This window comes from Perissodus microlepis, chromosome 1 (genome assembly GCF_051167445.1).
Source record: "Perissodus microlepis isolate ML-2025 ecotype Zambia chromosome 1, ASM5116744v1, whole genome shotgun sequence".
Classification (NCBI taxonomy): domain Eukaryota; kingdom Metazoa; phylum Chordata; class Actinopteri; order Cichliformes; family Cichlidae; genus Perissodus; species Perissodus microlepis.
Genome location: NC_140461.1, coordinates 38,948,057 through 38,962,739, shown reverse-complemented (window position 1 = coordinate 38,962,739; position 14,683 = coordinate 38,948,057). Strand labels below are relative to the sequence as shown.

The 14,683-nt window shown below is 42.9% G+C and overlaps 1 protein-coding gene across 3 annotated transcripts in view; it reads right to left on the bottom strand.

Moving 5' to 3' along the window:
• Nucleotides 1–3,816: 3,816 nt before the first annotated feature.
• arnt2 (aryl-hydrocarbon receptor nuclear translocator 2) overlaps nt 3,817–14,683 on the bottom strand; it is a 64,961-nt gene continuing 54,094 nt past the window's right edge. For all 3 annotated transcript variants that reach the window (XM_084923280.1, XM_084923273.1, XM_084923266.1), the window contains 3 exons: nt 13,820–13,970; nt 5,932–6,077; nt 3,817–5,752 (listed from right to left, as the gene is read on the bottom strand). In XM_084923280.1, coding sequence (XP_084779406.1) covers nt 5,654–5,752; nt 5,932–6,077; nt 13,820–13,970 — 396 coding nt within the window. In that variant the 3' untranslated portion in view covers nt 3,817–5,653. The remainder of the gene's footprint in view (nt 5,753–5,931; nt 6,078–13,819; nt 13,971–14,683) is intronic.

Here is a 14,683-nt window from a genome sequence, read left to right as displayed (position 1 = left end):
CATACTACCGGCGTTTCGTCAAGGACTTTGCTACCATTGCAAGCCCCCTGCACTGGCTCACACAGAAGGGCCGGGAGTTCCACTGGAGTGAGGACAGTGCCGTGGCATTTGATCGGCTCCGATCTGCACTGGTTGAGGCACCGGTGCTAGCCTACCCAGACCTGCAGCTCCCTTTTGTCGTGGACACCGATGCCAGCAACACAGGGGTGGGGGCTGTACTGTCGCAAGAAGGCCCTGAGGGGGAGCGGGTCATCTCCTACTACAGCCATTCCCTCAGCAGACCGGAGAGGAACTATTGTGTCACCCGTCGAGAGCTGCTGGCCATCATCCTGGGTCTCCGCCATTTCAGACCCTACCTTTACGGGAAGAAGTTCCTCCTGCGCACAGACCATGCGTCCCTCACTTGGCTGCTCAGTTTTAAAGAACTGGAGGGACAGCTAGCCCGGTGGTTGGAGACGTTGCAAGATTACCACTTTGAGGTTCGTCACCGGGCGGGACGTCTCCACACCAATGCAGATGCCCTCTCCCGACGCCCTTGTGAGGAAAAACAGTGCAGGTACTGCCAACGCTTGGAGGACCGGGAGGGCATGACTTCAGTGATCGCGTCACCACAGGGCGGCCCTGAGAATGACTCTGTTCCAGGTGGGCATTGTAGCAGTCTTCAGGTCCAGTCCGCCGCAGGGGATACTGAGGGTCTGGAGGCCATGGATCCCCAACAGCTGCAACACGACCAGAACCAAGACCCTGCCCTTTCCCAGGTTCAGTGTTGGATTGGAGCTGGTCAGAGACCATCATGGCCAGAGGTATCTGCACTGGACCTCGAGACCAAGGCTCTCTACTCCCAATGGGCCAACCTCACAAACCGAAATGGCCTCCTCTATCGCCGCTGGCAGGCTCCCGGGGGTCACCGTGAGGTCTTCCAGCTCGTGGTACCTCAACAGTTGCGGTCCAGGGTGCTCCAGCTGGTCCATGGTGCGGCGGGGGCAGGACACTTTGGAGTTACCAAGACTCTGCGGCGGCTTCGGTCTCGGTTCTACTGGCCTGGGTGTCGCCAGGACGTAGAGCTCCATGTCCATCGGTGCGATGCCTGCACGGCTCAGAAAGGGCCTTCCCAACGCTCTCATGCCCCCTTGCAGCAGTATCAGGTGTGGACATCCTGGGACCCTTCCCCACCACTGACCAGGGGAACCGCTACGTCCTGGTTGCCATGGACTACTTCACTAAGTGGCCTGAGGCCTATGCAGTCCCTGACCAGAGTGCTGTTACCACTGCTGAGCGTCTGGTCAACGAGATGTTCTGCCGGTTTGGGGTACCAGAGGAACTGCACAGCGACCAGGGCCGGAATTTTGAGGCTGCGGTGTTCAAGGAGGTCTATCAGCGGCTGGGTATCAGGAAGACCCGGACGACGCCACTGCACCCCCAAAGCGATGGGTTGGTGGAACGCTTCAACCGCACCCTGGCCACCCAGCTTGCTATCCTGACCTCCCGCCAGCAGCGTGACTGGGATCAACACCTTCCCCTGGTCCTAATGGCCTACCGTTCTGCAGTCCAGGAATCTACTAAGTGCACTCCAGCGGCCTTGATGTTCGGTCATGAGCTTCGTACCCCAGTGGACTTGGTGTGTGGACCCCCCCCCCCCGAGCAGGAAGTGTGCGGGGACCCCGGGTTGGACTACCTCCACAACCTCCTCGCCCGGCTCCGAGAGGTGCATCAGTTGACCAGGCAGGCTCTCCGAGATGCAGGCTCCCGGCAGAAGCGAGCTTATGATACCCGCTGCAAGGGGGAAGGACTCTCGCCCGGTCAGCATGTGTGGGTCTACAGCCCGGAGAGGAAGAAAGGGCTTGCCTGGCCTCGGAGGCTGCTGGGGGACCCACGGAACGTCCTCAACAAAGCCGTCGCCTTCCCCAACACCTCAGAGACTTTGCTATGGACATGCCGGTTGCTGGGGACAGCTAACCACTCAGGTGGGGGCTGTGTGGCGTGTTGGGGGAACAGCTAGTTCTCTCCCATCATGCCTTGGGACATGTGCTGCTGTTTAGATGCTCTTGTTTTATTGTTTATGGTTACGTTACTTTTAACTGTTATCTTGCATGTTGTGTTTACGCTGTGGTGCAGAGTCACTGACAGATGTTGTTTTGTAGAGAGTGCTGTACCATGAGTGACTTCTGTTGTGCTGTTGTTGAACCTTGAGGCACATTGTAGCACAAGCAAGTGTTATAATAAAGAGCTCCCCCTACCTGCTTGGGGTTGAATAACAAGCTCAATTTCTCTCTGTGAGCTTCTCTGTTAAGATTCCTCTGCATGCCACAATATTATATTATATTACATTATATCCTCTTTCACATTAGAGCCACAACAGGACCCACTAGAACATGGGAACAAGTAAAAGTGAAATATAAGAATATTCTACAGAATGGTAATATTTATCACTTATATTGCTTTTAGTCTCTTGAAAAGAGACCCTGAAATAATCTGTTTGTTTGTTTGTTTATAACAGCAACCAAGAAAAGGGCAGAGCAAAAAAAGACAGTGGTCCTGCACCCCCTCGTCAACAAGTTGGTTAAGTAAATAATACCCTCACGGGAAAATCGATATCTCTCTATGAGCACACTGTCGCGCTGAGCTAAAGGATCCTGTCTATCCCGCAATATACGCTGAATTCTGAAAACTCTCCTTATCAATCTTGCACCTTCCGCAATGGGTTGCTCGCGTACAAACGGACAGGACATGGCTGCGACAGACTTCCCAAATCCACCTTCGCTTTTATAGCCGTGGTCTCTCATCTTGATTACACGAAGTAATTTACTATTACTACTCTAAAATATGAATTACATCTGACATAATCAAATACATGAAATAGAATGATTAATAGTACATTTCCCTTTTTTTAGGAAATGACCTGTATGTATCTGTATGAAATCAATAAAAGAATCAAATACTGCATTATATTTATTTATGGAAAAACAGTGGAAAAATATCGCTGTTGCTTTCGTATAAATGAAGCGGACATACCTGAGTGGCCGCGATCTAATCCTGTTTATATAAAGTAAGCCTGCTCCCAAGCAGGTTTACGCTTACGGATCTGTTGCTATGACAGCAAGTCCCGGATGAGCTTCGGAGAACCGAACGATCCAAGATCACGCGAAATCGTCAACAATCACATCCAGCTAACTTACTTAGCGAGGTACGAAGAACGGACCCCTGGTCATAACTTCTTACCTGAAGTTCAGTTCACCTGACACTCGGACCGGCGGCCGCCTCAGGTCTCTCCTCGTCCTGCCTCCGATCTCCCTCATCCACCTGCTGGCCTCCACCACTTGTTAATTTTACTGAATCTGTGGAAGCTCCGCGATGCCACCACCAAACAACTGAGTTATTTTTACACACCGGCCAGCATCTGACCAGTCCAACACCTTTCATTGTTTATACCGTTACAAAAAGATAAATAAAAAAAAATCCTTGGGCCACCGAGCAAATGCCCGATGGCCAGTCCAGCTATGCCCGTGCCATCAGTCAACCCTTCGCGTGCCAACTGTGCCACGCGTGCCCAGGTTGGCGACCCCTGGTCCAGACTAATCTGTATTTCCGAGGCTAACTGTAAATTGTCCCATTTAGGATGTGGCTAAAAAACAGAACCCAGCCCTACCTAGAAATACAGAGGGAGATCTTCAAAGGGCGATTGACATGTTTATTTTTTGCAGTTCAGTTTTACAGTATATGAAAATCTGTAAAGATTTTTTATGATATAATTATTTAGTTAAGGGTTAGGAGCGAAGTGACTCCTGAATAATGAAAGACGGAACCTCTAACAAAAGCCACATAACCAATAAGAATTTATTGTCACAAGCACAATTTGTTACACAAAAATTATGGGTCACATTTACACATTTTATACAGATCTAGAACTCAATGTACAATTAACCTACTAACTAAATACCAATAGTTAAATATGCACTCACATTGGACACGATATCATTAAAACCTACACAAAAATGTACTGTGTGAAAGTAACACGAGTCGACATAAAAATCACATTATTTACAACAACATAAAAAAAACAAAAAACCCATCAATTTGAGATCTTTAGCAAAAGGATGTTTGAAGGTTCTCCCATCTGTCAGACATTATACAATCTAGCATGTAAAAGCTCCCCCACTACAAAGTTTTAGTCAGTCTCTTAATTGTTGAAAAGATTATAAAGTAATAAATTCAAGTAGCGAGAGCTGAAGAACACCGAATACACTAGTTTATACTGCGCTTTGCTAGGACGGTATGGCGGTTTTTCCCTTTTTAAAGCAGGCTGGTGTGATTAGCAGTTAGCTTCATGAAGTGCACTTCAAGCCTTAGCAACTTTCTGCAATGAGATTTTTGTAAAAAATTTAGTTTTATGTATACAGAGAATCCTTCTATGGGCGCATCAAGTTTTCTTTCTAGAGATTACGACATCACTACATATAGGGTAATACAATAAAGTTGATGGAGAGAGCGTTTGCAGCATCAACTGGAGGTGAGCGTCTCATCTCCCGCTGCTGTTTGGCAGAGTTGGTAATGATGTGCAAGAGGCCATTTCAGACAGATGGAGGTGGACATCGTCAACCCTTTATGCACCTATGATTCTGCCATTTGTGTGGCACTGAGACATTTTCTCTGTCATGTTGAGTAGTGATACATGGAAGCTATAACAGAACTGAGACAAACAGACCCAGTTAACGTTACTGTTACGCTGGTGTAGAAACTCTGTCACCATTACACACTGTATAAAAGATGACCACAGGCTCCGGATCTTAAACGCAGTGGCAGAGCAAAGACGCCAGACACTTGCATTTTTTCCCTAATAACCAACAGTCGCAGTGTCCACCCTGATGACAAACCAAAGTGAGAATGTGTAGACGTCGAGGGGAAAATGGCTTTCATTTCCCTTGATCTGTCAATTCAGCATAAACACTTCCCCTGTGAGATTCTGCTCTCAGTTAATAATTTCAAATTATATCAAGCACAACAAGATGCTGATTTTGTAAATTATGGTCCTCACAAGAGTGAAAAAAGGAAGAAAAAAATGTGTCCTGGCCAATAACTTGTGGCTGACAAGTCAACAGGTATGCAGTGTTCTCAAAATCAGACTGATGCTTTGCTTACTTACGGTTACAAAAAAGGGAAATGAGAAGAGTGCTCGGACTTTGCTAACCGAGTGTTATCGCAGTCCACTTTTTACAGTCTTCCACATGGATGCAGCTGAAGCTTGTGTCAGTAATGACCATTTACACACAAGTCTGTAAGATAGGAAGTATAAAATCTAATATAATAGCAATCATTTCTGACAGGTGTACCTGTAATCTGGTTTTGCTAACACTAATTGCAGAAAGCCGTTTTAGACACTTTTTGAGAGAGATGTTCTTTACGCCTGACAGAGCGGCGCCTCTCTGCAGAGATGAGGTATGTGTATGTTCACTGGTACATACTGCAGACCCTGGAGCCTAACCAACAGTGCACTGTACGTTTGTATGTGTGCAAATGACGATGTCCACCCAGACATTCATTGTGACTAACATGGCTGTGTTGGTGATTTAGCTATACAGAAAAACGAGACAGAACATGAGATAAATGCATACATCAGTCCAGTTCTGAGCAGGAGCAAGATGGAGAAAGGCGGATATTACTCAGAGAAGGGTGGGAACATCCCAAGATCAGCAAAGTCCTCGATGTTATAGTTGGCTGTTCCCTGGGTGGGATCTCCAGCCATGGGTAACATGTCCTGCAGAGACACACATGGATGGAGAGTCAGAGGTTAGAGGTGTGCAGAGGACACAGCTCTTATCAGACATATTACATATCTGTGTACACTGGTCAGCAGCCAGCAGCTGGAAGGACTGGAGCTGGAAGGCTGACCAACTAAACAGAGTCCAGCAGCAGGACAGTCTCCCTCAGTATTACCTGGAAGACTTCTGTCTGGCTTGGGTTGGGGTGTGTGTGCTGTTCCCCAGTCTGCTGGGAGTGATGCTGATTCTGCCACTGGGACCAGACCTCACTGGGGCGACCCTGGAACTGGGCTCCACTTTGACTGCTTTCACCGGACACATCTGAAAACACATTTATTTATTCGTGAAAACATTTCTGACAGATCCTTTGATGCACAAAGTATTTAGAATAGAACAGAATAGAATAGAATAGAATAATCCTTTAATTGTCCCACAAGGGGAAATTTGGGTGTAACAGCAGCCAGAAAGACACATATACAAACAAACAGTACACAAGACACAGAACAGAAACACACACAATGTTTACATATTTACATGAAGGACAATGGTTACCACAAACAGAGTCCTGTACCGTAATTAAATAAAATAAAATAAAATACAGATAAGAGGCCAACCCTGGTTATAGTGTGAATCGGTTGATAAAATAGTGCAAGTTACAGTGCTGATGTAAACATCTGTGTTTGTTGGGAGCAGTTCTGATTGTGCAGTCTGACAGCTGCAGGGAGGAATGACCTGCAGAAACGCTCCAGGATTTAATAATGGTAGAGAAGGCACTGACTTATTACGATATTTAGTAAAAATCTTAAATCCAAGAAGAACTTCTTTGACATCATTTGATCGGGATTTGAAAACACCCTACTGTAAATGAACCACGGCAGACCCGACGGCCTTTTTGCTTTTCAGCATCTTTATTGTTCCGGTTGCCGTTTTCCACACATGGCTGCAGCTTTCCAGCCGCCAGTCGAACACATCACCAACAACAACAACTGACAGGACCCAGTACAGACTTTTTATGCTGGTGAGGCGTGACTGCAGATGCCGCTCAGGTGCGTCGGCCTCCCCTGCAGCGGCACTGCAGGCCACGCCCTGTCACACCTACCAAAGCAGTTTGTGGATGGTTAGCAACATTGTTATCTTCTATGCTAAATACGTACATACAATACACTTAAACAAATATATTAAAAAAACCCAAATAAATCATGTCAATGATCTCAGTTGGCTGTTCGGCTAAAACATCATTGTTTGATCAAATCTCTTGCTCAATATAATATAAATATATTTAAAAAATCCAAACCCAACAAAGCTAAGCAGGTTAGGTTTGTCTTTTTTGGCCACATGCTAAGAACTCGAAGATGCAATCTTTTCAGATAAAGCTCATTTTAGTTTTAGTTTTTTGGAAGCACACATTCTTTGTTGAAAGATTTTTCATTCTAAAAAAGCCCGACCCACACCCTGTCCCCTAATGGGTGAAATGCTGCCGTTGCCAGGAGTATTATTGAAACTCGCCAACTATGCTGTTGTGATTTCAACAGAAAAAAATGAAACACAATTCTACAAGAAAGCAAAGAGATTTCCAACATGTAGTTACATTTTGTGTTTTCATCTAAAAACAACACCACACTCCATTTTAAGCCCTTCACCACAACCTTATTCCACATGGAGTCACAGTGCTTCCCCACTACAGGATGAGCAATGCATTTATTCTTCCTGATTTTTCTCCATAAGACACAGCTACTGTGTTTGTGTTTTTTACTATTGCCCTAGAGCGGCACGTTAACAATGTTATAGGAAAAAGACCAAAGCAACAATTTCAGATAAATCTTTCAATTTCAATTCTATTTTATTTATATAAAGTACTAAATCACAACGACAGCTGCCTCAAGGCGCACAAAGCTCCCATTACACCCTAAACGGATGGACTCGACATTAACACTGCTAACTACTGATGGGTAGTATTAATCAGGGCAGCATGTGGTGCGCTTGCCTCATAGGAAGAAGGTCCTAAGTTGGGATAGCTTAACTAACCCTGATAAGGATAAATGGAAGAGACTGGATGATTGGATGGACAGGCTTAATCATACTGTGGCATTAACAGCAGTGGAATTAGAAGGAATGATTGTATTATGGTGGATTTTAAAGAGACATTTGACGTGCAACTAAAATGAGACATTTTCCAATGAGGCGTGTTGCATCTACCAAAATTGAGTCGGAGCTATAAAAGACAAACCGAATTGTATTCAGTATCTGATGTCTGAGTAACCTGATGGACCAATAACTCTGGTCGATTTCAAAGTATATTTTATGATATATGTATTTAAAAATGTATTTTATTTAAACTGATATGGGGATGCTACATTCAGGTAGAGTACAATAGTGCACTCTGTGCCTGCATGTGGTGGGGACATTGCAGGACTTGCCTCTGCCCCTTTGGGAGTGTTTAGACCCAATGATAAGTTTAAAACACCAGTTTTAACCATAAATGTCTAACGTATATACATCTATAACATATGCAACACTGACACCGTCACTGACTTCATAACCCAACAGGTGCATGAGGTTAAGACAGTAAATCTTTTCCACTAGTACCTCCTTGGAAGGACTCGCCACGACTCTACTCTGATTGACTTGTTTTCCGTTACAATCCGGTACAACCTAACTGCGTTGTTGTCGTCATAGCAACGCGTATGAATGTCCCGCGACATGAACCCTACAAAAAAGGTGAACTTTAAGGACTTTGTGGCTTTTCTTCAGACTCGGGGGAACACGGCATTGTTTTTTGGAGCCATTTTCCTCGTGTCCAGGTTTCAAAAACGGTAGTTTAAATTTTAGTGAACAAGACGCTCTCAAGACTCATCGAGTGACGCTACCGACCGGCATGCAGTCTGATGACGTCACATTTTAGTAGCAGCTTGGATCGCTTGGAACCCCGAGCGAGGTACCAGATACTATGACCCTGGACAGATGGAAAACCCTGAAGACCGTGGCGCACCATGTTGAATCGATCTGAGTGGGTACTAATGGAAAAGGGGCTTAAACATGGAAGGTGCATGGAGTTAATTTGGCAATAGAGAGCACAAAAGATAATCTAACGTGCGTCTATTAAAAGACCATCAAGCGGGAGTTTTGAGCTTACTTGAGTCTGATAACTTTTACAATATACATAATGAGTCTGAGCAGCTGGATGTCTGTAACCGCACTGTAACCCTTGTGTTTTCCATGACCCTGTTAGCCAGCCATTAATGCTGCGTGAGATGACCAATAAAATGAAATACTCTGATGTTACGGTAGGTTCATTAAGTAAGAGTCAACCTCTGAGGACTTTCGGTCCTTGATGTCTAATCTAGAACCTGTCATTTGATGCCATGTTGTAGCTCACAGTTTGGGAAAGTTACTTTTACTGTCCAAACTCTGCCTCTGTGTACACAATTTAAATTGAGCAGTCCTGTTTGGCAGTGGATAAGAAGTTAACGTAAGTATAACATTCAGTAACTTTACATGAGTTCTGGTCAAACAGTTGCCTACTTATTGTATTCCAGCTGAATGGCTTTTTACATTTTTTTAAGAAACTACAATTTAATTCAGAATAAAACCACTAGGCTCTACTTATGAACACTGTGAACATGATAAATGTCAAATATGCCCAAGAGTGTCTTTGTCATTGTAACCCTGACAGGCTAACCCATTAGTCAAACTGCCTACCTTATGATTTAGACTAGTGACACTAAGTCAGTCAGCAACTGATAAGAGTCACTGAGTAAAACTGGTGAAAACGTGCTAACATGACAAAGAAAGAGCTGCAGGGCTGCACCAAGGCCTAGTAGGAGATTAAAAAGGCTTTATTTACATTTTAGTATAGTTAAAGAACATGGAGTTGGAACTGGATAAACAATTACAACGGATCCTGTTTACAATTCTAGAGAAAAGATACAGAAACATGATCCCCAAAATGTTTATAATTTAATGTATAATGCCAAAGATTACACATCCCATCAGTCATCTCGCAACATGAAAAAAAAGAAAAGAAAAAAAAATATATATATAACAAAAAAAACCCTTTAATTCAGCTAATCTTCCAAAGAGAAACATGTCAAAATAATGTTTGTTTGTTCAGGACATTTCTATGAAGTATTACTAGTATTGCCTGTAAAGCAAACTATGTGATTACTTTGTTTTGTGCTTCTGTGAAAGTTGGGATGCGATCTTCTGTCCAGGGTACGTGATTGTTGGCTTCCTTTATGCTCGGAGGAAGAATCCAATACATTTGGTATGGATGTTTTTCAAAGTAAAACTGTAAAAATTACATTTGGTAACCACCAAAATAATGCGATACAATGGTTTTTTTCATATCTTGTCACTTTAAATAATACAATCTATTATCAGCCCAGGTGAGCCAACATTTTTCTTTTTTTTTGTGCTAATATTAAACCTTCATTTCTTGTACCCCACTTAGCCTGTTATTAGACTCTGGCTGTTCTATCATGGCAAAAACCTAATTCATAATTATTCTGGTCAATAACTGTAATCTTAACACAGTTATTAGCACCTCTGAAGAACCAGCACAACAGCCATGGTGAGAGTAACAGAGCCAAAACCAACGAGCAGCAGGCCCGTGTCATGACAGCAGACCCACGGAGACCAGGAGGAAACAAGTGCTGCTAATGATTCTTTCACAGCTTTACTTATTGAAACCTTTTATGACTGGTTTCACTGGTGTCCGGCAGCCTCGCTCTGTCAGTGCGCCCCAGAGCAGCTGTGGTTACAATGTAGCTGCCATCACCAGTGTGTGAATGTGTGTGTGAATGGGTGGATGACTGGATGTAGTGTAAAGCGCTTTGGGGTCCACAGGGACTGAGTAAAGCGCTGTACAATTACAGGCCATTTACCATTTTTGGTTTCATCTCAAAAGATCTTTTGACAAAAGGATCAGTTCTGGTTATCTAAGCTCCAATAAACAGTGTAAATTTGGGCTTATACAGAAAGGTGAATTAAAGAAAGGCGGTGTGCTTAAACAACTAGAATAAAAAGGAAGATCTTATCTGTTTAAAAAAAAATACAAGATAGTAATTTACTGAAAAAGCGGTCGATGCATTGGCATATCAAATGTTGTATACTTTAAAGATGCCAGTATATTGCAGACTGCTGTCAGCTGAGTTCTGTCTTCTTAGTCCTCCCAGTTTAAAAGCATAATCCTCGCTCTGCCTGCACCTGCTCAATTATAAGTTTAGGAAAATGCATCAATTTGTTGGAAAACACAATTACACGATGTGTTTTCAAAGAACGTCCACGCGTTTCAGGCTTTGATGCAGCTACAATAATAATACAATATTAACAGACCTACAGATTCTTATTAAACACTGCAAACACCACAAAACATCTCAGCATGGAAAAAGCTCAGGAAACCAGAACTTCATTGAAACCAAAAAATGATTTCAAAGCTTTCACAAACAGATGCAGCTCTGCTGTGTTATTCTTCTCACTTTTAAAGTGGCTTGTAAAAATACTGATGTCTATGAATGGTGGCTGGAAAAGCAGTCAGACATCAGTCTACTCCTGTTCTGTCTGCTCTGCTTTCCTATCCATGTAATTACTTCAAAACCACGACAGGAAACTGAATCTTCATTGAACCAAATATGGAAAATATAAGCCATGACAACCAATCGTTTTTTCTTGAAGTTGGTAATGCTTATCCATTATCTATAATACGCAGATCTTTTGTAGAATACATACAACATGATAAGCATTACTTGCAATTAACATGGTAAATGGTAAACAGACTGACTCTTGTATTGCGCTTTTCTGCTCTCCGGAGCACTCAAAGCGCTCTACACCTGTTCACACAAACGTTCTTCTTTTAGTGCTTTCTAGCTAACATTCATGCATGTTCGTGCTCCCATGGATGCATAAGATGCAACTTATCGTTAGTATCTTGCCCAAGGATACTTAGCATGCAGACTGGGGGAGCCGGGGATCAAACAGTAGATGATCTGCTCTACCTCCAGAGCTACAGCTCGCCCACGTTAAAAGATCATGCTAAGCTGAAACTAAAACTACTTGTGGTGTAACTGCATGTAGCCCATAGTGTTTTACACACATACAGTGGTGTGAAAAGGTGTTTGCCTCCTGATTATTATGTTTGTTCATTATGGAAATGGTTGTGTAAAGATTTATGCTTTCTTTTGAAATCTTGAAAGCAACTTTAATGATAGTACTTTCATCTCTATGTGCAAATGTTCCACAAAAAAAGTTCCCCTCCATCAGTAAAGACACTTTCAGACTTGCAACTGTCGGAGGCAGAATGACCTTTTTCTACATGTGTGTCAAAGAACCACGAGAGTTTATAAAGCTTTTTAGGATGTTTTTTTATTTAGCTCCTGTTACACTGATAGTAAGTACTTTTTCAGCATAAGCATATGCTGGTTGTCTAGATACATGCTATAAAAAGTAGAAATACTGGTAAAACATTAGTGGCTTAATGTTTGAGCCTATTTGTGAGGTAAGAAATACAACTTGCTCATCAGGGTTAGAAACCTGAAAACATCCTTCAAACTAGGCCTCTAAAATACAGTAGAGGCTCAAACAGGATTATGACAGTATGAAAGTATTAATTCACAGTAAACCAGCTATTTCACTGAATGGAAAGAGCTTCTCCGATTTATTGAGAGCTCAAAGCTCTTCCTGCTACGAGCCACATTTTCCCTTTTCTCCATCCATACAGCTTTTTATTCCTTCAGCTGCTTCATCTACATTTACACATCTGGTTGAAGAAAAACGTATGCTGACATGGAGAGGACAACTCCACAAACACACTAACGGTCCAGGACGTTGGAGCCCACATCACTTCACACGTCCTATTGGGAGAGGCGAACTATTGGAAACTACATGTGGGATATCTTTAGCACTGAATAATGGAATAAGTCTTTCCTGTGATTACCTCAAACCCTCCACCCTTAGTACAAATACAGTAATGACACACCTCCCAGACTCTGCTGGCATGTTAGTCTGTGAACACACTTTAACAAGGTTCAGTCACAACAAGCACAAACAAGACTCCTGAGTTTATAACGTAAGGTCCTGTATCAGAGAAGCTGTCTGACTTTATCATTTGTAAGGATATTAGCTGTCACAAAGAAGCATTACAGCCTCTCTAACACACTTTCTTTCTTTAGCAGCTCCACTATGCAGAGAAGTATTTTTTCTTGAAGATGCAAATTATTTTCTTTGCTACATGAATCATTATAACTGTTACCTTCAAGCATTTCCACTCCACAGAAATTACACAACTGAACTCCTTCTCTCACCCCAACCGGTCGCAGCAGATGGCCCCGCCCCTTCACTCACTATGTGTTAACAGACCTCTCTGCATTGAATCATATCTGTTATTAACCTCTGTCTCTCTTCCACAGCATGTCTTTATCCTGTCTTCCTTCTCTCACCCCAACCAATCACAGCAGATGGCCCCGCCCCTCCCTGAGCCTGGTTCTGCCGGAGGTTTCTTCCTGTTAAAAGGGAGTTTTTCCTTCCCACTGTCGCCAAAGTGCTTGCTCATAGGGGCTCATATGATTGTTGGGTTTTTCTCTGTATCTATGAAGCGCCTTGAGGCGACTTTTGTTGTGATTTGGCGCTATATAAATAGAATTGAATTGAACTGCACTGTACAGTCGATTCACTTCTGCATTCTATTTTTCGAATGCTTTCAATAGTGAAATGAATGTTTTCAGACAACATAATTTTAATAGGAAGAAAAACCTTTTGTCTCAGTCTGGCATTAAGTGAAGATTCATACTGTTATTTAAATACTCTGTGAAATAGTCACTAATCATCACTTAATAACAAGTCAATCATTTGAAGAAAGTAACAATGAACTTTTATGTTGTCTTTTGATAGATGGTGGACTGTGGAAAGTCGCTTGTTATGCAGCTCGTGTGTAGGGAGGATGAAAATCATGTAACAGTGGGCTGTACCTTTATTTGTACCACATGATAGGATGTGAACATGCCAGTAAAGACCAAGTTATACATGTAAACAGAACACAATGAGAATAAGAGGTAAACAGACGTGCTTACCAAAAGCTGTGCTGCGGTTTGTCAGTCCTGAGTAGGCATTGCCGCTGGGGGAGGAAGTGGCCGGGGAGGACAGCGGACTGTAGGAGGCTGGATCAGTCTGGTAGCTGTGGCCAGAACCAATACCAAAAGGACTGGACTGGGCTTTACTGGACTTTAGAACAAAGACAGTGGTTAAAATCCACCTAACAGTAATAATAATTTTTGCACATCAGGTCATCTCACATATCAAACCAGCATATTAAGCTCATAGCTCTTTGCACATAAATCTATTTAACACTTCATTTTTTTTGTCTCCACTTGTTTATTAATGCTATTTGTATTTGATCTATTTGTACATATTAACCTGCATCTGTGTGGACAGCAGAGAAAGAATTTCATTGTACAGAGAAATGCTTTTACTTTGCAAACATGACAATAAACGCTTTGAATCCTGAAACAAAGCAAACCAGGGTTGTATTCTACATCTATTTCACACATACTGAATACCGACCCTTTAGAAAGAAAATAAATTTACTTATTTATCCGCCTTTGAACCCAAATTTAGCTAAATGACTTTGTACAAATTATTTTCTATGACAGTTATACATGCGCTAAGCCAATTTAACTTTACCAAAGTACTGCATATTCTGTTATTTGGGCACTAATTTCCAGACTGTGCCATACATAGGGATGGGTACCGGTGTCCGGTGCCATGATGGCACCGGTTCTGACATAAACGGTAGTAACCAGACCGAAAAGCAGCGCACATTTCGATGCTTTATTTCGGTGCTTTTTTTTCCTGAGCTGTGATGCACTTTGGATTCCAGCCAATCATTTTATCTTTGCAAGCGTAGTAGGCGGGTCCAGGTACGTATGTTCTTTTAG